The sequence below is a fragment of the Leopardus geoffroyi genome, chromosome C1 (genome assembly GCF_018350155.1).
Source record: "Leopardus geoffroyi isolate Oge1 chromosome C1, O.geoffroyi_Oge1_pat1.0, whole genome shotgun sequence".
Lineage (NCBI taxonomy): Eukaryota > Metazoa > Chordata > Mammalia > Carnivora > Felidae > Leopardus > Leopardus geoffroyi.
Window position 1 is genome coordinate 36,376,358 of NC_059328.1, and position 26,571 is coordinate 36,402,928.

The 26,571-nt window shown below is 38.3% G+C and overlaps 1 protein-coding gene across 15 annotated transcripts in view; it reads left to right on the forward strand.

Moving 5' to 3' along the window:
* The window catches only part of MAST2 (microtubule associated serine/threonine kinase 2), a 225,880-nt gene that overhangs the window by 33,880 nt on the left and 165,429 nt on the right, over window positions 1-26,571 (forward strand). For 13 of the 15 annotated variants that reach the window (XM_045477189.1, XM_045477182.1, XM_045477188.1 and 10 more), the window contains exons 2-3: window positions 1,451-1,598; window positions 6,532-6,674. In XM_045477189.1, the coding sequence (XP_045333145.1) occupies window positions 1,451-1,598; window positions 6,532-6,674 (291 nt within the window). Of the gene's footprint in view, window positions 1-1,450; window positions 1,599-6,531; window positions 6,675-26,571 lie in introns of those variants that run through there. The other 2 variants (XM_045477190.1, XM_045477195.1) reach the window with 1 other exon arrangement.

Consider the following 26,571-nt stretch of genomic DNA (forward strand, 5'->3'; position numbering starts at 1 on the left):
ACCAACCAGTATTATGTTTGTGAACATGTTTGTGAACCCACCAATCACAGTGTATGACCTTATTGGTTTTTATTTTTTTTAAATCTGAAGAAGGTTGGCATTTTCCCATTCTCCCCCCCTGTGGCTTTTACTAGTTGTTTGAGTCTTATTCTTCAAATGGCAGGTAACATAGATTGTAGTTATTTCTTATGTTTCTCATTTTGTCTTTGTCCTGTCCATATCACTTTGATGTGCTAATTACCTGTATTTGTTTTAGTTTCTTTCATTGAAATGTGAAAGATATGTCTCATTTGCCTTATTTTTTTAAAAATAGTTTCTCTTTCAATGCTGCCAATGAGGTGCATGTTTGCTTCAAAATGTCTGAATCTTGAAGAGAGTTGACATTGCTTACTGAGTGAAGAGGAACAGGCATTGGGATGGAGCAGGATGAGCTGGATTAAAATAAAGACAAATGGGAGGAGGCTCTGTCAGTGTTTCATATTATCTGTATTTTCTGCGTGGTACTTTAAAAATTTTTCAAAAAATGTGTGTGTGTGAGCTGGGGAGGGGGCAGAGGGAGAGAGAGAGAGAATCCCAAGCAAGCTCCATGCCCAGTGTGGAGCCTCACGTGGGACTCTATTCCATGACCCTGCGATCATGCCCTGAGCCGAAATCAAGAGTTGGATGGTCAACTGACTGACCACCCAGGCACCCCTCTCCATAGTACTATTATGCTTTTTCATTGAAACATGTATTCAGCTCCTATTTGACCTATAAAGAAATCTCTATATCTTATTTTAGCATTAATTGAATGTTAGAGGCATTTCTAAGCTTGTATATCAGGTAAAGGAAGGTCTGCTATTTATGTTTTTTTTGAAAACTAAAATATGCTTTTCTTTACTGGATATATAGGAAGAGTGAATAGAAGGAGGAAAATAAATAAACATAACTAGACATGTACTCATTATGAATAATACATCCTGTCAAAATGTCTTAATGTGTCATCTTGTGAGCCTTCCCCCCCGTTTTTTCTTTGGCATTTTATTATTTATTTATTTATTTTTATTTATTTTATTTTTTAAAGTTTATTTACTTAGTGTGAGTGGGGGAGGGGCAGAGAGAGAGGGAAAGAGGGAGAATCCCAAGCAGGCTCCACCCCACCAGCGCAGAGCCTGATGCGGGGCTTGAACCCAGAAACAGTGGGATCATGACCTGAGCCGAAGTCAAGAGTCGGACGCTTAACCGACTGAGCCACCTAAGCGTCCCTTCTTTTGCATTTATAATCAGTGTCCTGTAGCCTTCATAGCATACCCAAACAGCTTTTACTAAGAAATATGTTTTTGGCTTTAGCTATTGATCAGGAAGTATAAAATGCTGGCACTATTTAACTGTAATGAATGTTTAATATAAAGTCCTTATACTTTCAGAAAAGACCTTAAAGACTTTATATTTTACCTTTTTTTCTTTGAAGGATGTGATAACTGGACTTAGTCCCCTGCTTTTCAGGAAGCTCAGTAATCCTGACCTGTTTTCATCCACTGGAAAAGCTAAACTTCAACGACAACTTAGTCAGGATGACTGTAAGTTGCGGAGAGGAAGCCTGGCCAGTTCTCTGTCAGGTGAGTAGCTAATTTTTTTTTTTAAAGCTTTTATTTATTTATTTTGAGAGAGAGAGAGAGAGGGAGAATCCCAAGCAGGCTCTGCACCACTGGTTCAGAGCTCCATGTGGGTCTCAAACTCACGAAGTGTGAGATCATGACTTGAGTCATATGCTTAACCAACTGAACCTTCCAGGAGCCTCTCTAAATTTGTTTTTTAAGAAATATGGGACTGCGTTGTCAATATTTAAGGGTATATCAGTTGACTTGTCATCTTCTCTGGTGGTAGTTTTGTATAAAACACTTAAGGGTAAGGCTATCTTCCTCTCTTTACTAGTTCCTGGTGGTGTCTGAATGGTAGCCTCCTGGGCCTGTTAGTTATCTCCTAGTTGACCACTGTCACTGGTTATTCTCTTTGAATTTGACTTCTGCTTTCTGCTCACTTCTGTAGACTTTACATCCTTTGCTTCTTCTGATTTTCTTTCTTTCTTTCTTTCTTTTTTTAAGTTTACTTATTTTGAGAGAGAGAATGGGGAAGGGGCAATGAGAGAGGGAGAGAGAAAATCCCAAGCAGGCTCTGCACTGCCAGTTGCAGAGCCTGATGTGGGGCTTGAACTTATGAACTGCTGTATCATGACCTGAGCCAAAACCAAGAGTCAGATGTTTATCTGACTGAGCCACCCAGGCACTCCTTTTGATTTTCTGCCCCCACCCCCATTTTCAAAATCCTTCCCAAAGCCGGTAGTGCCTCCCCACCTTCTCCATTGAAAAGTCTTTAAAAAAATTCAAGAGGAAGAAATGATACAAGGAAGTTATAGTCCAAATGGGAAACCATTAAAATGTGACATAATTTTCAGAAATCAATAGAATATTAAAAGAGAATCTGTTTGGCCTCAGCTAAAAATATTAGATTAATAGAGAAGAAACCCCACCATACTTCTTGGTAAATGGTTTTAAATTTCTTTTTATTTTTGTCCCATTTCAGGGCTATTTTCTTGGCTTTATCTTTGCACTTTTTTATTGGAATTGTTATTTTGCCAGGCATGTATTTAATCACATAAAGCCATTTTTTTGGTTCTTTTCATAGCACAATGCTATGAATATAAGGATGTGTTACCTTCTCAATTTTGTATGAGTAAATAGAATTTTGAGTTTTGTATCAAAATTTTTTTTTAAAGTTTTGTTTCTGGGGCGCCTGGGTGGCGCAGTCGGTTAAGCGTCCAACTTCAGCCAGGTCACGATCTCGCGGCCCGTGAGTTCGAGCCCCGCGTCAGGCTCTGGGCTGATGGCTCAGAGCCTGGAGCCTGTTTCCAATTCTGTGTCTCCCTCTCTCTCTGCCCCTCCCCCGTTCATGCTCTGTCTCTCTCTGTCCCAAAAATAAATAAACGTTGAAAAAAAAATTTAAAAAAATAAAGTTTTGTTTCTGAATCAACTCTTTCTTTTGAGCACCTAACAACCAGAACCCATCACTCTGCTCTGAGATCCCATATCCCTTCTATCCTGTGAGGTGATTGTCTGGCTGCTGGGTGGTACAATATGGGAATGTGGTTGTGTTTGCCTATAGATTTTCAGTTAATCTGAGTTCAGCTTTATGTCTTAACTTTATATCTTCTTTGGTATCTTACATCTCTGAATACTGAACTTACCTGAGATTTTGCAGGGTAGCCTCATATGTCATTTAACTGCAATTTCCTCTATGCTTATTATACCTTGTGTCTTTCTTTGCCCAGTTCCATTGGTTATGATTCACCTATCTGCTTTAGATTTTCCCCAAATTTTATTCATTTCCTCAGTCAATCCCCCTCCCTCATTATAGCCTTTGTTTGTTTGTATATTTTACTTCTTTATTTTCATTTACTGTCCTTGGTGACCAAAGATAAAAGTATGTCCTCAGTCAGCCATCTTTAACTGGGATTATTTTACACATTAGCCTTTTGAATCCTTGTAAGAATAATTATAATTTTTAAGTTTTCTTTTCTTCTGAGTTCTTTCTTTACTAAAAGGCCAGTTGCTCCATTTGTTCATATTGTTCCTTCTTACGTTGTTTGTTTTCCTCAAATTCTTGGCAAACCTTGGTATGCTTCAAGCCCAGACTTGTATATATCCAAATGGGTTTCTTTTGCAGATGTATAAGCCTTTCCCCAGTAAGCCCTTATTTTGAAGGGAGATAGGGCTATGATACTAGCCTTTGTATATGTGGATAGGGTAAGTCAATGATCTCTTTCCTTTAGAATATATAGATGAGGAGTAGGTAGGTCATCTGGAGAACATGGCAACATTTGCAGAAGGAAGGAAAGAAGGCAGGCAGTCTCTACTCTGGCCTTACGGAAGTTTTGAGTAGAGAACCATTCTTACTTTTTGTAGAGGGTTTTATGGAAAGGCTTTTTGGTAAAGCATACATTTGAGAACAGACTTGAAAGATAACTAGATTTTTAAAAAACATTGCATGTTTCTGATTAAAAAAGTAAATATACCATAGGGTACCTGGGTGGCTCAGTTGGTTGAGTCTCCAATTCTTGATTTCAGCTCAGGTCATGATCTCATGGTTTGTGGGATTGAGCCCTGTGTTGGTCTCTGTGCTGAGTATGGAGCCTGTTTGGGCTTCTCTTTTCTCTCCTTCTGCCCTTCCCCAGTTCATACACACACACACACACACACACACACACACACTCACTCTCTCTCTCTCTCTCTCTCTCTCTCTCAAAATAAAATAAATCTTAAAAAAAAAGTAGATATACCAGTAATAAAAAATTTGAGTTCAAAGACCTGCATTATTATCAAAGTGAAAAGTTCTTCTTAGTCTTCTGTCTCCCTCTCTCCAACTATTTATATATGCTCCATTATATTTAAATATATATTTAAAAATTTATGTAAATATACATAAACTTTTTTATTTTAAAATTATCAAAATTGGAATCATATGCCACATATTTCCTTTCTGCTTTTTTATACTCAACAGGAAATGTTGAACATTTTTCTCTTGACTGCATGTTGAGGTGCCTCATTATTATTTAAAAAAAATTTTTTTAATGTTTATTTATTTTTGAGAGACAGAGACCGAGCGCAAGCAGGGTAGGGGCAGAGAGAGAGGGAGACATGGAATGTGAAGCAGGTTCCAGGCTCTGAGCTGTCAGCACAAAGCCTGACACGGGGACTTGAACTCACGAACCACAAGATCATGACCTGAGCTGAAGTTGGACACTAAGCTGACTGAGCCACCCAGGCGCCCCAAGGTGCCTCATTTAATGGGTTTAGTATTTCATTTTATGGAGATACTATAATTTCTTTAAACTATAATGAACGTTTATCTTATTTCCAGTTTTATCCTGGTGAGCATTGCTAAGGTGAGCATTCTGGACTGTTATTTTTTTCATTTTACTGCATTCCTACAAGTGGAATGCTGGATTCAAACATTTGAGTTAAAATTTTAATAAATTTTGCTAAATTGCCCTCCAAATAATTTGCATCGTATTTTGTTGCAATAAAAGGATATGTTGTAGCAAAAACAAAACTAAAAACTCCTTTTGCTCACACCTTTATTACAGCAGATATTTCCATGTTGAATAGGATTTTGCTAGGAAGAGGAAGAATTTTCAAGTGAATTGAGTGATCAGGATAAAGCCAGGTGAAAATGCAGGGCATACGTGAAGTTGAGTGAGCAAATGGGTGTGGAAAAGAGTTGGAGATGAGGCCAGGAAGATAATCTGGATTTATTGAGGATCTCTTTAGGTTTTTTTGTTTGTTTGTTTGTTTGTTTTTGCTTTTTTAAGTAGGCTTCATGACCAGCTCAGAGCCCAGTGTGGGGCTTGAACTCACATGACCCTGAGTTCAAGACTTGAACTGATATCAAGAGTCAGACACTTAACCAATGGAGCCATCCAGTTGCACCAAGGATCTCTTTAGTTTTTTTAAAAGTTTGGCTAATTATTGTAAACAGTAAGGAGTCATCAGAAATATTTTAAGGCGGGGAATGATACCACATTTGTTTTGGTTAAATAACTAGCAGCAATGTGAAGAACATTATGAAGGAAGAGGTTGAAATGGGACTTGCACTTGAATTGGAAAGTCATTGCAATTCTAGATACTCAGTTTTTGTAAGTGACTTTCTTGTATTCTTTCATTGGGATTAAGGCAGTCAGTCATCCTGGACTGAACACATGGAGTCTAGACAGAGCATTATAGATCCAGTGTTTGTCTTCTGGAAACCGAGGGGCCAAACTTGTCTAGGAGAAGCTGCCTGCTTCACTCATGTTGCATTGAGTTGGTGAGAAACTAAGTAGCATGGAAGAGACTGGAAAACTCCAAGCTTGCTAGGTTGGATGTCTGGGTTGGGGGCTGGCATGGTGGTGGATATTACAGAGAATTTTATTGTATTTTTTTAATGTTTGTTTATGTATTTTGAGAGAGAAAGAACGTGTGTGTGAGAGAGGCAGAGTGAGAATCCCGAGCAGGCTCGGCACTGTCAGCACAGAGCCTGATGTGGGGCTTAAACCCATGAACTGTGAGACATGACCTGAGCTGAATGAAGTTGGACACTTAACCGACTGAGCCACCCAGGCACCCCTGGAATCTTTTTAACAGTGTATTTATTTTTGAGAGAGAGAGAGAGAGAGAGAGAGAGAGAGAGAGAGAGAGAGAAGACAGGGAGAAAGGGAGAGAGAGGATCCCAAATAGGCTCCATGCTGTCAGTGCAGAGCCCGACACGGGGCTTGAACCCACGAATAGTGAGATCATGACCTGAGCCGAAATCAAGAGTCAGATGCTAACCAACTGAGCCACCCAGGGACCCCAAAGCAGTTGGAATTTTTAAAGGGCTACAGATTCTAAAATGGGTATGGCAAAACTTCATTTTGTTTTGAATTGGTATACTTTTATCCACTTGATATCAGTGTGTATTTTCACTTGTTAATTAATAAATAATTACAAGTATATTTTCTGAACCTTGTGTTTGAAGGTAAGCAGCTGCTCCCCTTGTCCAGCAGTGTACATAGCAGTGTGGGACAGGTGACTTGGCAGTCTTCAGGAGAAGCATCAAACCTGGTTCGAATGAGGAACCAGTCTCTTGGACAATCTGCACCTTCTCTTACTGCCAGCTTGGTAAGTGTCAGTAAAGATGGTCCCTTGCTTTATGAACAAATTCTTGATTGTCATTTGTCATGGCCACATTTATTATTTTTCTTTCTAGGATTTAGATAGTTTAATTTTTCAAAGTGAAGTATAGAAAGTGGAATTTAATGGAATATATTCTGATTGCTCTCTTATGCTATCACTGGTACTGATCATGTAGGGAGAGTCAAGAAGAAGATTCAATGTGATTGAATGAATGCATTTTTCTGGGAGAGCGCATTCTCCTAGACAGGATTCTTTTTTTTTTTTTTTTTTAAAGTTTTTATTTTTTATATATTTTTAAATGTTTGTTTATTTGTGAGAGAGAGACACACACACACATTGCCAGCAGGGGAGGGGCAGATAGGGAGACACAGAATCCGAAGCAGGCTCCAGGCTTTGTGCTGTCAGCACAGAGCCTGATGCAGGGTTCAAAATCACGAACCTCGAGATCATGACCTGAGCTGACGTAGGACCTTTAACCGACCTAGCCACCCAGATACCCCCTTATAAACAGGATTCTTAACCTTGTGAAGTTAGATTGCTTCTGTGTATAGCTCTTTGATATGCATATTTAGTACATGAGGATAGGATAAGGTACTGGGCACTTCAGTATATCCTGGATGAAAGAATGAGCCTTTTCTTTGTCTAGGATTTGTATGATAGACGGGATCTAACAAAAGTTAAGCTGTGTAGTCTGGGCAGTTTTTTCGCCTGTGATTGCATCTTCTACTCTTTTACCTTTAGTGCCTCTGCTTTTTTACTGAAGGTACTCATTGACTTCCTGCTGAAATCACACTCTTCCCTCTTTCTAAAGGACAAAGCACACTAGTAATTTTCAGGGTACAATAACAGACACTTGTTCCCATTAAAATGTAATCTCATCTGTTCTTCGGGATTATAAATCTTGGGCACATATGGATTAGAAAGCTTTGTCCATTTGTCCATCCTGGGAAGTGAGGATAGGGGAAGAAGTCTTCTTATAGCAACTGGGAAATTAATTTTTGGGTCAGATTTCCTTTTGACCTGAAGTTTGTGACTCTTAAGCTACAGGGAGAATCAGGAATTTTCCTGATTTTTTATTTTGAAATTTTCAAATACAATGAATACCCATATAAACTGACTTAGGTTGACTGATTTGGTTGTAACTTTATATTTGTTTTATCTGTGTGTATTTATGTATATTTTTTCCTGAAACAATTCAAAGCAAGTTAGAGACCTTATGTGCCTCACCCTTAAAAGTATTTTTTGTAAGCTCAAGGATAGTCTCCTAAGTAACAATATATTATCACATACAAGAAGTTTAACATCAGTTTAATAATAGCATCTAATATAAAGACCATATTCAAATTTTTTCACTTGTTCTCAACATGTCTATTAAAAGCCTCACGTTGTCTTCCTTTTAACCTCTGGAATGCAAAAAAAATATATATAAATCCATACACTATCATAAAGATTTTGATCCAGTGGGACTGGGGTGGTCCCAGGGATCCGTATTTTCTTTAAAGCATTACAACTCATTCTAATATGTACCCTTTTGAGAACTATTGCCACTAAAATTGAATGTTTTATTTTAAGGTATTGTGTTGCATAGGGAATTCCTGGACTGAGGTTGTTGGAGTCCTAGCCTAGCCCAACTGAAGTAGAGAGTATTCCTGAATTACTTTTTCTTTTTAAAAGCTTATTGAGATATAATTCACATATGATACAATTTATCCATTTAAACTGTACTATTCAGTGACTTTTAGTATATTCACAGATATATGCAGCTATCACTGTGGTCAAATTTAGAACATTGTCATCACTTCAGAAAGAATCCCTAGACCCTTTAGCTGTCACCTCTTTATCCTCCCTTTCCCCCAACCCTATGTAACCAGTAATCTACTTTCTGCCTCTGTACGTTTGCCTATTGTGTACGTTTCATATAAATTGAGTCATACAATATGTGGCCTTTTGTGACTGGCTTCTTTCAGTGAGCATGACTTTTTAAAAAATATTTATTTTTGAGAGAGAGAGGTAGGGGAGGAGCAGAGAGAAAGGGAGATAGAATTGAAGCAGGCCCTGTGCTATCATTGCAGAGCTGGATGCAGGGCTCAAACTCAGAAACTACAAGATCATGATCTGAGCCGAAGTCAGACGCTTAACTGACTGAGCCACCCAGGTGCCCCTGGCGTGATTTTTTTTTTTTTTTAATGTTGTATTTACTTATTTTTGAGAGGGGCTGGGGTGGAGGGGCAGAGAGAGACAGAGACAGAATCCCAAGCAGGCTCCATACTGCCAGCACACAGCCTGACGTGGGTCCTGAACTCACAAACTGTGAGATCATGACCTGAGCTGAAATTAAGAGTCCATTGCTCAACTGACTGAGCCACCCACATGTCCCTCTAGCATGACGTTTTTAAGGTCTATCTATGTTGTAGCATGTAGCAGTAGTTCATTCTTTTTTTATCACTGAACAATATTTCATTGTATGGATATACCACATTTTGTCAGTTGATGGATATTTGGGTTGTTTCTACCTTTTGACTGTTGTGAATAATGCTTCTGTGAACATTTGTGTAAAGATTTCCATGTGGATATGTTTTGATTTTTCTTGGGTATATACTTAGGAGTAGAATTGTTGGGTTGTATGGTAACTCTATGTTTAACATTTTAAATAAGGAATTGCCAGGCTCTTTCCCAAAGTGGCTGTACCATTTTACATTCCTATCAGCGGTATATGATGTCTTCACATCCTCATCAACATTTGCTGTTGTCTATCTTTGGTTTTAGTCATCATAGTGGGTCTGAAGTGGTATCTTGTGGTTTTGATTGACATTTCCCTGAAGACTAATGACATTGAGTACCTTTTAATGTGATTTGGCTATTTGCAATGTTTTTTTGAAGAAATGTCTATTCATATTCTTTGCCCATTTAAAAAGCTGATTTATTTATCTTTTGGGAGATTTGTAAAAGAACTACTTTTTTTTTTTTCTTTTAAGTTCATTTTGAGAGAGAGTGTGTGTACAAAAGGGGCAGAGAGAGATAGAGAATCCCAAGTAGGCTCCATGCTGTCAGGGTGGAGCCTGGCGTGGGGCTTGATCTCACGGACGGTGAGATCATGACCTGAGCCAAAATCAAGAGTTGGACACTTAACCAACTAAGCCACCCAGGTGCCCCTGTTTCTTTCTTTCCTTTTTTTTAATTAAAAATTTTTTAGAAATGCTTATTCATTTTTTGAGAGAAATTGACAGAGTGCAAATGGGAGAGCAGCAGAGAGGGAGGGAGCCACAGAATTCAAAGCAGGCTCCAGACTCTGAGCTGTCAGCCCAGAGCCTGATGCGGGGCTCAAACCCATGAACTGAGAGATCATGACCTGAGCCAAACTCACAAACTCAGCCACTTTACCAACTGAGCCATCCAGGCGTGCCACCTTTTTTTTTTTTTTTTTTTTTTTTTTTTGAGGGAGAGCAGGGGAGGGGGTATAGACGGAGTGAGGGGTGGAGAGAATATGAGAGAGAGAGAGAGAGAGAGAGAGAGAGAGAGAGAGAATGAATCTTAAGCAGGCTCCATGCTCAGTGAGGAGCCTGACATGGGGATTGATCCAACAACCCTGGGATCATGACCTGAGCTGAAAATCAAGTTGGATGTTCCACCTACTGAACCACACAGGTGCTCTGTCTTCTGTATTTCTAATATGAATCCACTGAACTATACCACCCTACAACTCACTCCATCTGTTTATTCTGCCTTACTTTTTAAAAAAAAATTTAAAATGTTTTTATTTATTTTTGATAGAGAGAGAGAGAGAGAGACGGAGTGCAAACAGGAGAGGGGCAGAGAGAGAAGGAGACACAGAACCTGAAGCAGGCTCTTAGGCTCCAATCTGTCAGCATAGAGCCTGATGCGGGGCTGGAACTTGTAAATGGCGAGATAATGATCTGAGCTGAAGTCGGATGTTCAACTGACTGAGCCACCCAGACGCCCCTGTTCTGCCTCTCTATTCCCCTAAACCAGTTCTTCCTTGGTCCCTGTCTTATTAAATATCACCATTATCCACCCAGTAGTTGAAAGCCAGAGACCTGGAAGTCCTTCTTGACTCCTCTTCTGCCCTTCTTCCCCTCCCTATCCAATCACCCAGAGAGCCTTAGTTCCCAACATCTCCAGGTGGTCTGCTCTTTTTCACCACAGTTGCCCATTCTAAGCCACATTTACAGTCTTTTTACTTAGGTCATTTTGGTGGCCTCATTATGTTAACACTGTATTCAGTCTTCTTCGTTTCCAGGTCACTCTTCACTCTAAAGTCTGTTAATTCCAAAACACAAATCTGATCATGTTTATTCTTCTTTCTTTTAGATTTTTGTTTTGTTTTAGCTGAAGTATAGTTGACACACAATGTTACATTAGTTTTTTGTGTACAACATAGCCAATCAACAAGTTAGTAGGTGGGGGGTGCCTGGGGGGGTCAGTCGATTAAGCATCTGACTTCGGCTCAGGTCATGATCTCACGGTTCATGAGTTCGAGCCCTGTGTCAGGCTCTGTGCTGACAACTCAGAGCCTGGAGCCTGCTTTGGATTCTCCGTGTCCCTCTTTCTTTGCTCCCCTCCCACCCCTCACATTCTGTCTCTCAAAAATAAATAAACATTAAAATAACTTAATTAAAAAAAAAAAAAAAAAACCTCTGTATGTTATGCTGTGTTTACCAAAATTGTAGCTACCATCTGTTACCACACAATGCTATTGTAGTACCTTTAACTGTATCACCTATGCCGTACCTTCTTTCTTTCAGTTTTATCTTCCAATTTTTTCATTTTGTCAATATTTATGCAGCACCAATGTTTAGCCATTTTCTTGATTAAAGTCTTTCAGTAGTTTCCTATTACAGTTATAATAATGTACAATAATTAGTAATTATTGAATGAATGAGTTTTCATTGAGATTAGCAAATGGGGAATGAGGAACTAGAAACAGAGACCACAGATGGAAAGATTAGGTTTGGATGGTTTTTCTTGTTGGGTTCAAGTAATTTATACTGAGGTTGGCCTAACCAGTGAACTGTACTGAATATTGGCATTTTAATAGGAGGATTGTAAATCTCAAGAATCTTTTAATTGGTAGGGTTTGATCCTCCGAATGAACTTTTGGGATTCTTTTTTTTTTTTTTTTTTTTTTTTTTTAATGTTTATTCTTAAGAGAGAGAGCAAGCAGGGGAGGGGGTGAGAGAGGGGGGCAGAGGATCTGAAGAGGACTCCGCACTGACAGCAGTGAGCCCGATGTGGGGCTCAAACCCACAAACCATGAGATCATGACCTGTGCCGAGGTCAGATGCTTAATCAACTGAGCCACCCTGGCTCCCCTGGGATTCTCTTTTTTACTTTGTTGGCCAACTTGCCTTTACAAGAATAATGCCTTATAGTGTTGAAAAAAACAAAATTCAACCTGAGTAAATTTACAGATGTAATTGACTTTATTAGTTGGTTCATGAATCAGGCAGCATCCCCTCTAGCAAGTAGAAGGGAGCTCTAAGGCGTTAAGCAAGAAAAAAGGTTTTTAAAGGCAGAGAGAGGGCATAGCAAAAAAAAAAAAAAAAAAAAAAAGTAAGGAAAAAAAACAGAAAGGAATTTATTAGCAGGGAATGCATTGTTTAGGCAAGGTTGCCCTCTTAAAGCAAGCAGAAGGGGTCTATTAGTAAATTTCTGAGTATTGACCAGGAAATTCCATGTCAACAGGTTAAAGGTTACATTCCTGGGGTTGAAACTGCAGTTAGGTATTGGTTTACCGACTAGAGGCCTTAACCTAAGTGACACCATTTTGGGCCTGTGGTTTTCTTTTTAACAATAGGAATGATCACTGCAAAGAATGACTGTTTCCATTATCATGTTTCTAATTTATATGTAGCATTATATATGACATATAGTAAGCAATGTATACTTTTTTATTAAATGAGTAAAGAACTTTTTGGGATTTCTTTGCTAATGTTACAGCTGATTGTATTAATACTTGTTTGAAGTATAATGTCTATAAAAGAAGGTTGATTTGATGTGTCAGGACCAGCCTGATATGATCAGGTCATACAGACCTCTATTCTTGTCCTTGTCTTTTTTTTAGAGAGAGTGTAGGAAGCAGGGGAGAGGGGCAGAGGGAGAGGGAGAGAATCTTAGGTAGGCTCCATGCTCAGTGTGGAGCTGGACACAGGGCTTGATCCCATGACCCTGGGATAATGACCTGACCCCAAATCAAGAGTTGGATGCTCAACTGACTGAGCTACCCAGGCACCCCTTGTCCCTGCCCTAATAATTATTTCCATCAACTTCTTTGATAAAGACCTAGAAGAGACACTTATCACATATGCTGAGGGCACATTTTCCGTGTTGAATAAGTTCAGTCACAAACAGAAATGATGGTTCAAGAAGAACTAGCAAGTGAGATTTAACAGGGACAAGAGTAAACTTTTTTTTTTTTTTTTTTAAGAGTGAGAGCGAGACAGAGAGCAGGGGAGGGGCAGAGAACGGGAGACAGAGGTTCCAAAGCAGGCTGCACACTGGCTGACAGCAGAGACCCTGATGTGGGGCTTGAACTCATGAACTGCGAGATCATGACATGACCCAAAGTCAGATGCTTAACCAACTGAGCCATCCAGGGGTCCCAAGAAAAGTATAAACTTTAAAGTACCAAAGCTCAAAACCAGATTGAACTTTCAGTTTAAGTAATGTTTGAAGACATTTTATCACCCTAAAAGAAAAAGCTCTACCCATTAAGCAGTCACTTTGCATTCTATCTTCATCCCAGCCCTGGCAACTACCAATTGCATTCTGTCTCTGTGGATTACGTATTCCAGATATTTCATGTAAATGGAATCATATAATATGTGATGTTTTGTTTCATTTAGCTTCTTTTATTTAGCATAATGTTTTTGAAGTTTGTCGACATTATAGCATATATCAGTACTTTATTCCTTTTTTTTTTTTTAAGTTTATTTTGAGAGAAGGAGTGCAAGTGGGGAAGGGGCAGAGAGAAAGAGAGAGAGATTGGGATTCCCAAGCAGATACCATGCTGTCAGTGCAGAGCCTGATGCAGGGCTCAAACTCATGAACTGCAAGATCATGACCTGACCTGAAGTCAGACGCTTAACCAACTGAGCCACCCAGGCATCTTTCCTTTTTTTTTTTTAAAGTTTATTTATTTTGAGAGAGAGAGGGAGAATCCCTAGCAGGCTCCATGTTGTTCGTGCAGAACCTGATGCAGGTCTTGAACTCAAAAACTGTGAGATCATGACCTGAGCCGAAATCAAGTCAGACCTTAATTGATTGAGCCACCCAGGCATCCCAGTACCTTATTACTTTTATGGCTGAATAAAATCCCATTTTATGGATATAACACATATTGTTTGTTCACTCATCAGTTGACAGTTGTTTGGACTGTTTCCACCTTCTGGCTATTGTGAATAATGTTACTATGAGCATTCATGTACAAATGTTTGAGTTCCTGGTTTCAATACCTTTGGGTATATACCTAGCAGTGGAATTGCCGAATCATGGTAATTCTGTGTTTAACTTTTTGAAGAACCTTTAACCTGTTTTCCGCAGTGGCTGCATCATTTTGTGTTTTCACTAGCAATGTATGAGAGTTCCAATTTCTCTGCATCCTTACTAACACTTATTATTCTCTTTTTTCTTTTTCTTTTTTAAAAATTGCTAGTCATTCTTTTTTTTTATTTTTATGTTTTATTTTTTATATCTGAGAGAGAGACAGAGAGCGAGTAGGGGAGGGGAAGAAAGACAGAGACAGAATCTGAAGCAGTCTCCAGGCTCCGAGCTGTCAGCACAGAGCCCGACACAGGGCTTGAACCCAGGAAGAGTGAGACCATGACCTGAGCTGAAGTCGGATGCCCAACCGACTGAGCCACCCAGGCGCCCCCCAAAATTTCTAGTCATTCTAATAGGTGTTTAGTGGCTTTGAGGATTTAATGCTTTCTTTATCATTATATTTTTACTTTAATAATATTTCAGAACTTTGTTGAAATGGACATACATGGGATATGCTTTTAAAAGAATTAAAAATCCATGATACTACTTAGAACCTTTTCTGCTTCATTCTTAACTGTCATGATTATTCTTTAATTATCACCTGTGCCTTCAAAGAGAAATACCCATAGAAATACCCAAATATTGTGTTACCCACTTTTGTGTTCAAGTGATTCTAAACTCAGCAACTTCCACTTTCAGTCTGTAATTGTAGCTTTGCATTTTCTACTGTGAGAGTTGGAGATTTTTGTAGCTATACTGTAAATTGTATTGAAGTATAATGTACATAGGATAAAGCTTACCCATTTTAAGTGTACAGTTTGATGGGTTTTTCCAGATGTGTACAGTTGTGTTACCACCACCAAATCATGATATAGTGTAGAAAATCATTGTACTGAAATTTCTGTCACCCCAAAATAATCCCTTGTGTCTGTTGTTTGCAGTCTGTTTTCTCCCCCAGCCCCAGCTCTTGGCAGTCACTGATCTGTTTTCTGTCACTGTGGTTTTTGCCTTTTCCAGGATCTCATATAAATGGAAGCACACAGAATGTTACCTTTTGTGTCTTGACTTCTTTTACTTAGCATAATGGTTTTGAGACTCCTCCATGTTGTTTTGAGTATCAGCAGTTCTTTTTTATTGCTGAAAGTATTCCTTGGGCATGGGTCTAATCAGACTTTGTTTAGCCATTCATCAGTTGATGATCATTTGGATTGTTCTTAGTTTTTGCCTGTTATGAAAGTTTGTGTACAAGTATTTGTCTGAACTTATGCGTTAATTTCTGTTTGATACATAACCTAGGAATGAGATTGCTGGGATGTATGGTAAATGGTAAGGGCATGTTAATTTGTATGAGAAGCTGCCAAGCCATTTCATAAAGTGGCATTTTTGCATTTCTACCAACATTTGCTTCACATCCTTGTCAGTACGAAGTATTATTATTTTAATTATAGCCACCCTGATGGGTATGCAAGCATATTTCATTGTGATTTTAATTTGCATCTCTGATGGCTAATGAGGTTGAATTACTTTTCAAGTGTTTGCCATTCACAAATCTTCTAATGAGGTACCTGTTCAGATCTTTCGTCTGTTAAAAAAATTTTTAGGTTATCTGTCTATTATTGAGTCTTGAGAGTTCTTCATTTATTATGATATTAGTTGTATATCAGATATATGCTTTCTAAATATTCTCCTGGTCTATGGCTCACATTTTCATTTTATTTCAATGTTTATTTGTTTATTTTGAAAGAGAGCTCACAGGGGAAGGGCAAAGAGAGAGAGAGAGAGAGAGAGAGAGAGAGAGACTATCTAACAGGCTGTGCACTGTCAGCGCAGAGCCTGACATGGGGCTCAAACTCATGAACTGTGAGATCATGACTAGAGCGAAAATCAAGACTTGGACAATTAGCCCACTGATCCACCCAGGCGCTCCTCACGTTTTCATTTTCTTATCAGGGTTTTATTCAAAAGCCTATATTAAAAAAACAAAAATCAATTGTATTTCTCTGCTAACAATGAACAATTAGAAATTGAAATTTAAAAATCACTGCTATTTACAATAGCTTAAAAATATGAAATAACTGGGGCGCCTGGGTGGCTCAGTCAGTTAAGCATTGGACTTCGGCTCAGGTCATGATCTCACGGTTTGTGGGTTCGAGCCCCGTGTCGGGTTCTGTGCTGACAGCTCAGAGCCTGGAGCCTGCTTCGGATTCTGTCTCTCTCTCTCTCTCTCTCTCTCTCTCTCTCTGCCCCTCCCTTGCTCACTCTCTGTCTCTGTCTCGCAAAAATAAATAAATGTAAAAAATATGAAATAACTAAAGATAAATTTAAGAAATCATTTGTAAGATCAGTACATGTTAACTATAAAACATCACTGAGAGAAATTAGAGAAGACCTAAACTAATATATATGATATGTCGATGGATTGGAAAACTCAATGTCAAATGTAAACTCTCCCTGTTGATTTATAGATTCAATGCAATCCTAATAAAAACCCAAACAGTCTTTTTCAGAAGGTGACAAGATAGATTTCAAATTTATATTGAAATGCAAAGAGCCTAGAATAACCAAAATATTGAAAAAGAAGACTAAACTTAAAGAAATCACTTCATCCAATTTACTTCTATAAAGGTATGGTAAGCAAGACAATGTGATATTGGTGTTAGAATAGACATGTAGATCACTGGAACAGAATAGGAAGTCCAGAAATAGATAAATGTGCCAAGGTAATAGGGAAAAGATAGTTTTTTTCCCAACAAATGTTGCTGCAACAATTTACATGGGAAAAAAAAGAACTTTGACTTTTATCTCATGCTATATACAAAAATTAAGTTGAAATGGATAAAATAATAAGACATGTGAAGGAAAACACAGGAGAAAGTCTTTGTGATTTTGGGTGAAGTAAAGCCTTCTTAGAGCACAAAATACAGCACATGCTGTAAGAGGAGGAACAATTTGACCTTATCAAAAAGAAAAATTTTTGCTGTTGAGTGCTAATTTTTACTGGGGTAGGGACAAAATGAAGTGCATCTACAGGAGGGTGGAATGGTAATAATGTCATGCAACATTGTTACCTGTTAAAGAGGTATTAATAGGTTTTGTTGTTTGCCTTTTAAAAAATACCACTACCTTCTTTGGAGATAGAAGTCCAGAAGTCATGATAAGTGATATTTGCAAAAAACTCTTATGTGTTTACTTATCAATTTCTATTTTTTCATTCCTACTCAAGAAAATATATTTGAATGAAATGATTGTGAGTGCTTTCTATTTTATAAAAGAAGTAAGTACTAGCTGAGGCTGTAGACCTATATGTTTTTGTCCTGCTGATTAGTAATCATATAGGTTTAGGGAAGTCACTTAACTTTAATCTCTGCTTTCTCATCTCTAAAATCAAGATAATTATGGGGCTTTTCTCACAGAGTTATTAGGATGAAATGAGACAATCCATATAAAATAACATAGTGCCAGACTTGTCATAAGTATGAACTAAATGTTACTCTTTCTTTGCCTGCCTTTAGGTACCTCAAATAGTAATAGAAACAATTAATTAATTAATTAATTAATTTTAATTCTTTTTATTTATTTTTATTGATTTTTTTCAATATATGAAGTTTATTGTCAAATTGGTTTCCATACAACACCCAGTGCTCATCCCAAAAGGTGCCCTCCTCAATACCCATCACCGCCCCTCTCCTCCCCCCCCCACCCCCTATCAACCGTCAGTTTGTTCTCAGTTTTTGTTTTTGTTTTTTTAAATTTTTTTTAATGTTTATTTATTTTTGAGACAGAGAGAGACAGAGCATGAATGGGGGAGGGTCAGAGAGAGGGAGACACAGAATCTGAAACAGGCTCCAGGCTCTGAGCTGTCAGCACAGAGCCCGACACGGGGCTTGAACTCACGGACCATGAGATCATGACCTGAGCTAAAGTCGGCCGCTTAACTGACTGAGCCACCCAGGTGCCCCAGTTTGTTCTCAGTTTTTAAGAGTCTCATGCTTTGGCTCTCTTCCAATCTAACCTCTTTTTTTTTTTGTTTCCTTCCCCTCCCCCATGGGTTTCTGTTAAGTTTCTCAGGATCCACATAAGAGTGAAACCATGTGGTATCTGTCTTTCTCTGTATGGCTTATTTCACTTAGCATCACACTCTCCAGTTCCATCCACGTTGCTACAAAGGGCCATATTTCATTCTTTCTCATTGCCACGTAGTACTCCATTGTGTATATAAACCACAATTTCTTTATCCATTCATCAGTTGATGGACATTTAGGCTCTTTCCATAATTTGGCTATTATTGAGAGTGCCGCTATAAATATTGGGGTACAAGTGCCCCTATGCATCAGTACTCCTGTATCCCTTGGGTAAATTCCTAGCAGTGCTATTGCTGGGTCATAGGGTAGGTCTATTTTTAATTTTCTGAGGAACCTCCACGCTGTTTTCCAGAATGGCTGCAGCAATTTGCATTCCCACCAACAGTGCAAGAGGGTTCCCGTTTCTCCACATCCTCTCCAGCATCTATAGTCTCCTGATTTGTTCATTTTGGCCACTCTGACTGGCGTGAGGTGATACCTGAGTGTGGTTTTGATTTGTATTTCCCTGATGAGGAGCGACGTTGAGCATCTTTTCATGTGCCTGTTGGCCATCCGGATGTCTTCTTTAGAGAAGTGTCTATTCATGTTTTCTGCCCATTTCTTCACTGGGTTATTTGTTTTATGGGTGTGGAGTTTGGTGAGCTCTTTATAGATTTTGGATACTAGCCCTTTGTCCGAGATGTCATTTGCAAATATCTTTTCCCATTCCGTTGGTTGCCTTTTAGTTTTGTTGGTTGTTTCCTTTTCTGTGCAGAAGCTTTTTATCTTCATAAGGTCCCAGTAATTCACTTTTGCTTTTAATTCCCTTGCCTTTGGGGATGTGTCAAGTAAGAAATTGCTGCGGCTGAGGTCAGAGAGGTCTTTTCCTGCTTTCTCCTCTAGGGTTTTGATGGTTTCCTGTCTCACATTCAGGTCCTTTATCCATTTTGAGTTCATTTTTGTGAATGGTGTAAGAAAGTGGTCGAGTTTCAATCTTCTGCGTGTTGCTGCCCAGTTCTCCCAGCACCATTTGTTAAAGAGGCTGTCTTTTTTCCATTGGATGTTCTTTCCTGCTTTGTCAAAGATGAGTTGGCCATACGTTTGTGGGTCTAGTTCTGGGGTTTCTATTCTATTCCATTGGTCTATGTCTCTGTTTTTGTGCCAATACCATGCTGTCTTGATGATGACAGCTTTGTAGTAGAGGCTAAAGTCTGGGATTGTGATGCCTCCTGCTTTGGTCTTCTTCAAAATTACTTTGGCTATTTGGGGCCTTTTGTGGTTCCATATGAATTTTAGGATTGCTTGTTCTAGCTTCAAGAAGAATGCTGGTGCAATTTTGATTGGATTTCATTGAATGTGTAGATAGCTTTGGTAGTATTGACATTTTGACAATATTTATTCTTCCAATCCATGAGCACAGAATGTTTTTCCATTTCTTTATATCGTCTTCAATTTCCTTCATAAGCTTTCTATAGTTTTCAGCATACAGATCTTGTACATCTTTGGCTAGATTTATTCCTAGGTATTTTACGCTTCTTGGTGCAATTGTGAATGGGATCAGTTTCTTTGTTTGTCTTCCTGTTGCTTCATTATTAGTGTATAAGAATGCAACCAATTTCTGTACATTGATTTTGTATCCTGCAACTTTGCTAAATTCATGTATCAGTTCTAGCAGACTGTTGGTGGAGTCTATCGGATTTTCCATGTATGATATCATGTCATCTGCAAAAAGTGAAAGCTTAACTTCATCTTTGCCAATTTTGATGCCTTTGATTTCCTTTTGTTGTCTGATTGCTGATGCTAGCACTTCCAACACTGTGAAACAACAGCGGTGAGAGTGGACACCCCTGTCGTGTTCCTGATCTCAGGGAAAAAGCTCTCAGTTTTTCCCCATTGAGGATGATGTTAGCTGTGGGCTTTTCATAAATGGCTTTTATGATGTTTAAGTATGTCCCTTCTATCCCGACTTTCTCGAGGGTTTTTATTAAGAAAGATTGCTGAATTTTGTCAAAGGCCTTTTCTGCATCGATCGACAGGATCATATGGTTCTTATCTTTTCTTTTATTAATGTGATGTATCACATTGATTGATTTGCGAATGTTGAACCAGCCCTGCATCCCAGGAATGAATCCCACTTGATCATGGTGAATAATTCTTTTTATATGCTGTTGAATTCGATTTGCTAGTATCTTATTGAGAGTTTTTGCATTCATATTCATCAGGGATATTGGCCTGTAGTTCTCTTTTTTTTGCTGGGTGTCTGTCTGGTTTAGGAATCAAAGTAATACTGGCTTCATAGAATGAGTCTGGAAGTTTTCCTTCCCGAAAAAATTATTTATAACATAGGTTTACTCATGGAAAACTGCTGGATTTGATAAAAGAGAATCAGAAAATAAGAATGAATTCATTTACAACTTTGAGGGATAGATTGTGGTACCTTTAATTGAAATTAGGCATACAGGAAAAGGAACAGGTTTGGGAGAGGAAATTAATGAGTTTGATTCTCAGCATATTGATGACAGGTCATATGGTATAGATATAGATAACCTCTTAAAAATAATTTATTGAGGGGGAGCCTGGGTGGCTCAGTTGGTTGAGCATCCGCTTTTGGCTCTGGTCGTGATCTCATGGTTTGTGAGTTCGACCCCACATTGGGCTCTGTGCTGACAGCATGCAGCCTGCAGCCTGCTTCAGGTTCTCTGTCTCCCTCTCTCTGTCCCTCCTCGGGTTGCACTCACACACGCTCTCTCTCTGAAAAATAATGTACATCAAAAAAAATTAAAAATAATTTATTGAGATGAAATTCCGATAACATAAAATGAACCATTTTGAAATGAAGAGTTAGTGAACATTTAGTATATTCACCATATTGTGCAACCACCACCTCTATCCAGTTATAAAACCTTTCCATCACTCCTAAGTAAAACCCTTTACCTGTTCTTCTCCCCCTTTTCCCTTCCATTCAGCTTCTGGCAACCATCAATATACATTCTGTTACTGTGGATTTATCTGTTTTGGGTATTTCCTATAAATGGAATCATATCATATGTAACCTTTGTGTCTGACTTCTTTGGCCTAGCATAATGTTTGGATGGTCTGCCTACATTCTAGTATGTATCAGTACTTCCTTATTTTTGTGACTGAATAATATACTCCATTATATGTATATAACACAGTTTGTTAATCCATTCATCTGTTGTCGGACATTTGGAATGTTTCCACTTTTTGGCTCTTGCGAATAGTGCTGCTATGAACATGTGTGTATGTCTACATGTTTGAGTACCAGTTTTCAATTCTTTGGGGTATATAGCTAGGGATGGAATTGAGGGGTCATATGATAATTCCATCTTTAACTTTCTAAGAAATTGCCAAACTGTTTTCCATGGTTGCTGCACCATTTTATATCCTTACCAGCCATGTACAAGGGTTCCAGTTTCTCCACATACTTGGCCAACATTTATTTTCCATTAAAAAAATTATTTTTTATTATATTGGCCTGGTGAATGTGAAGTTGTATCTCATTTGATTTGCATTTCTCTGATGACTAATGATTTTGAGCATCTTTTTTTCATGTTCTTTTTTGGCCATTTGTATATATTCTTAGGAGAAATGTCTTCACATACCCTGCCTGCCCATTTAAAAATTTTGTTGTTTGTTTTGTTGTTGAATTGTGAGAGTTCTTTTTATATTCTGGATACTAGACCGTTATTAGATGTATGATTTGCAAATATTCTCTCCCATTCTATATTTTTCTTTTCAGTTTCTTTTTTGTTTTAATTGTTTTTTCGGTATTTATCTATTTTTGAGAGAGACAGAGCATGAGTGGGGGAGGGGCAGAGAGAGAAGGAGACACCGAATCCTAAGCAGGCTCCAAGCTGCCAGCACAGAGCCCACTCGGGGCTCAAACCTACACGCCGCGAGATCATGACCTGAGGCGAAGTCAGACACCCAACCAACTGTGCCACCCAGGAGCCCCATTCAGTTTCTTAATAATATATTTTGATGCATAAAATTTAAAAATTTTGATGAAGTTTATTTCTTTTTTTTGCTTGTGCTTTTGGTCTCCTAAGAATCCATTGCCAGATCCTAGGTCATACAAATTTACCCCTCTGCTTTCTCTTGAGAGTTTTATGGTTTTAGCTTTATATTTACTTCATGGACCCATTCTGAGTTAATTTTTGTATATGGTATGAACTAGGAGGGTCCAATTTCAGTCTTTTGAATATGGATATCCACTTGTTAGATAGCCCTTTTTAAAAAATGTTTATATATTTTTTGAGAGAAAGAAAGTGGGTGTGTGAGCAGGTGAGGGGCAGAGAGAGAGGGAGACAGGGGATCTGAAGTGGGCTCTGCACTGACAGCAGAGAGCCCAATGTGGGGATTGAACTCATGAACCGTGAGATCATGACTTGAGCTGAAGTCCAGCGCAAATTGAACTGAGCCACTTAGGCACCCCTGTTAGATAGGCTTTTTTGAGTTAGAAATAAAGATATAAAGGAGATCAATTTTAGAACTATAGATAGGGATTTGGAAGCTGTGGATTAAATCATCGTCCAAGAGAGTATAGAGAATGAAAAGGAATGTAGGGGAGAACAAAAACTTTATATGTGAAAGGATAAGATAGTGAAGTATTCAATTTAGTAAGATTTATAGGAATTTAGATCATTTGCTATCTGCTGATTTGAGAATTGCTATCTTTGGCGCTCTTGGTTTCTTCTTTTTTGTAAGAGGAATGAATATGTTTCCAATGCCACCTAGTGTCTTTTCAAAGGTATGAGGGTAATGTTTCATAAGAGATTTTAAAATAAAAGTTGAGAGATTTTCATGAGATTGAACGGGATGTTTATTAGCTTAGTTGCTTCTCAAGAACATCCTCAAGAGAGAAGCAAAAGACCAGACCAATTATTTTGCCTGAACAAATTCAGAGCTTAATCTTAACTTGGATCGTTAAACACTTTTATCTTGTGTTCTGTGATAATTTGTAAATTTGTAAAGAATTCTTAAGAATTTATAAGAAATTTGTATATTTGTATGCAACCTGAAAAAATAGTGGGTTTATGTTTTTAAAAGACATTTATTTTAAAATTGAAACAAATTTTTACTTAAAAAATTTTTAATTTTTATTTTTGAGAGGGAGACAGAGCACAAGTGGGGCGGGCAGAGAGAGAGGGAGACACAGAATTGGAAACAGGATCCAGGCTGGAGCTGTCAGCACAGAGCCTGATATGGGGCTCGAACCACAAATCATGAGATTATGACTTGAGTGGAAGTTGGATGCTTACCAGCTGAGCCACCCAGGCACCCCTACTTTTTTTTTTTTTTTAAATGTTTGTTTATTTTTGAGAGAGAGCGAGAGAGACAGACAGTGTGAGCGAGGAAGGGGCAGAGAGAAAGGGAGAAAATCTGAAGCAGGCTCCAGTCTCTGAGCTGTCAGCACAGAGCCAGATGCGGGGCTTGAACCCACGAATGGTGAAATCATGACCTGAGTGGAAGAGCATGCTTAACTGACTGAGCCACCCAGGTGCCCCTAAATTTTTTTTTTTTACTTAAGCTGGTTGATTAAGGGACTGTTGAAACATATCTTACTGAATTTGTTGAGAGTTAGAATACGTGACCCTTTATGTATTTTAGTTTTATGCAAGTGTTTCATAAAGTATCATATATGTAAAAAAAATGGTATTATAAACCACAAATTAGAAGTTATATCTACAGGGGCATCTGGGTGGCTGAGTTGGTTAAGCGTCTGACTCTTGATTTTAGCTCAGGTCATGATCTCACAGTTTATGAGTTCTGTGAGTCACGCAAAGCCTGCTTGGGATGGATTCTCTCTCTCTCTCTCCCTCTGCCCCTCCCCTGCTCATGCTTCCTCTCTCTCTCCTCTCCTCTCCTCTCCTCTCCTCTCCTCTCCTCTCCTCTCCTCTCCTCTTCTCTTCTCTTTTTCTCAAAATAAATGAAAACGTTAACGAATGTTATAACTGCAGGTTTTGTTCTGCTTTTGTTTTAAATCTTGTCCAGAATGTCTTTTAATTGTATTGTTAATGTCATGTATTGCTATACATAGGTGTATTTACAAGTGCTGAGGAAAGATTGAAAAGTATGGATATTAGTACATTCTTTCATGTAAACAGGGTAGATATATTTATTTAGGGTAGATATATATATTTATAGGAGATAAATTTGAGTTGGGATAGAAAAGTAATAATATTTACTAGACCCTACACTTACGTTCCTTTGCATGTATTATCCTTTATTTTCTCAAGAACATTGTGAGGTAGATATCATTATCTTAGTTTACAGGTGAGGCCTTAATTTAGGCCTGCAGAGATTTGTTCATTTGTCCATTTATCCCACAAATATTTATGAAGTATCCACTATGTGTCAACACTGTACTAGGTGTCTGGAATACAACATTGTTGAACAAAACAAAGTTAGATGCTTTGCCGTAGGACAGTAAGTGTTAGAGTGGGAATTCAAAAGAGGTCTGACTCTGAAGTCTATTTCAAGACTTGTAAGTGGAGAGAAAAGTCTTTGGCAGGTTGGATTATTTGAATTGCATTTTTTTCCCTGGATTTATTAATACTCCATTTTCTGTTTGGATATTGAAGACTTTGATCAGGATTACATATAGGGAGAGTTTTACTTGGTTTTGATTACATAAAATTTTCTATGAATTGAAAGGAATTTCTGTTCTTTAGGCAAATAAAGATGAAAATACATTTATCTTTATTCCACATATTACTCAGGGTCCTGGCAGCAGATAGAAAAAATTATGAAATTATAATAAAAGGATATGGGCAGGGCATTGTGAAATGGCAACACACACATAGTACTTTCTGCTTAATAGTAGTAATCTGGTACTGTTATTAACTCGTACCATTACTAACCCTAGGTTTGAAAGGGTGAGGAGAGGAAGTGATCCTTGGACCTAGGGAGATAGAAGAGATGTGTATGTAGAAGGCGACCTGATAATGGCATGACTTGTAGTGTGATGCGGCCAGCCTAACTTGACCCTGTAGGAACCAACCCAGGAGAATAAATAGCCTCTTTATCTTCCTGTTACCCTCTTTTCTTTCTTTGACCTTTTGCTGGTGTTACCTTCAGACCTTTGGCTGAATCTATCTGGACAGAAGAGGGCAAGAGAACCTCTTGGTATATAGTTTATAATAATTCTGCATTTTGGGGTACAGAGGATGATCCAGAGGGCAAGTGGATGCTATCTTGTACATCTTGCAAGTTTTGAACACTGAGCTTATTTATGTACGCTTTTGACTATGAATTACTTTATGTTAAATTACATAGCAGTTTTGTTTAAAGCATTGCTAATTCTTTTTCTCATAAGCATATTTTTAAAAATTTTATTTTAAATCCAGTATAACATAAAGTGTTATATTAGTTTAAGGTGTACAGTATAGTGTTCAACAATTCTGTATCTTACTCGGTGCTCATCAAGATAAATGTACTTTTAATCTCCTTCACCTGCTCACCCATTCCCCCTCCCTCCCTCACCTCCCCTAAGACTGGTAACACTCTGTTCTCTATAGTTAAGAGTCTGTTCTTTGATTTGTCTCTACCCCCCCCCTTTTTTTTTTTTTAAGTTTTATCTAGTTATTTTTTGAGAGAGAGCAAGCGAGCATGAGGAGGGGAGGAGCAGAGAGAGGGAGAGAGGATCCCCCAGAGCCTGATGTGGGGCTCAGTCTCGTAAATTGAGATCATGACCTGAGCTGAAACCAAGAATTGGACGCTTAACCAACTGAGCCACCCAGGCACCCCAGTTTTGTTTCTTAAATTACACATGTGAGTGAAATCATATATTATTTGTCTTTCTCTGACTGACATTGCTTAGCATTGTAACTCTGTAGCTCCAAGCATGTTGTTACAAATTGTAAGATTTCATTTTTTATGGCTGAATAATATTCCTTTGTGTGCACGTGTATGTGCATATATATATACCACATCTTTTTTATCCATTTATCTATTGATGGACACTTGGGCTGCTTTCATAATTTGGCTATTGTAAATAATGCTCTTGAAAATAATATTGTAAGTATTATAAATAAACATAGGGGTGCATGTATCCCTTTGAATTTATGTTTTTGTATTTTTTGGGTAAATAGCCAGTAGTGTGATTACTGGATCATATGTGCTTTCTTTTTTTCTTTTCTTTTTTTTTTTAAAGTTTATTATTTATCTTGAGAGAGACAGAGATGGAGTGAGTGAGGGAGGGGTAGAGAGTGAGGGAGACAGTGAGAATCTCAAGCAGGCTCCGCACTGCCAGCACAGAGCCTGATGTGGGGCTCAAACTCATGAAACTGTGAGATCGT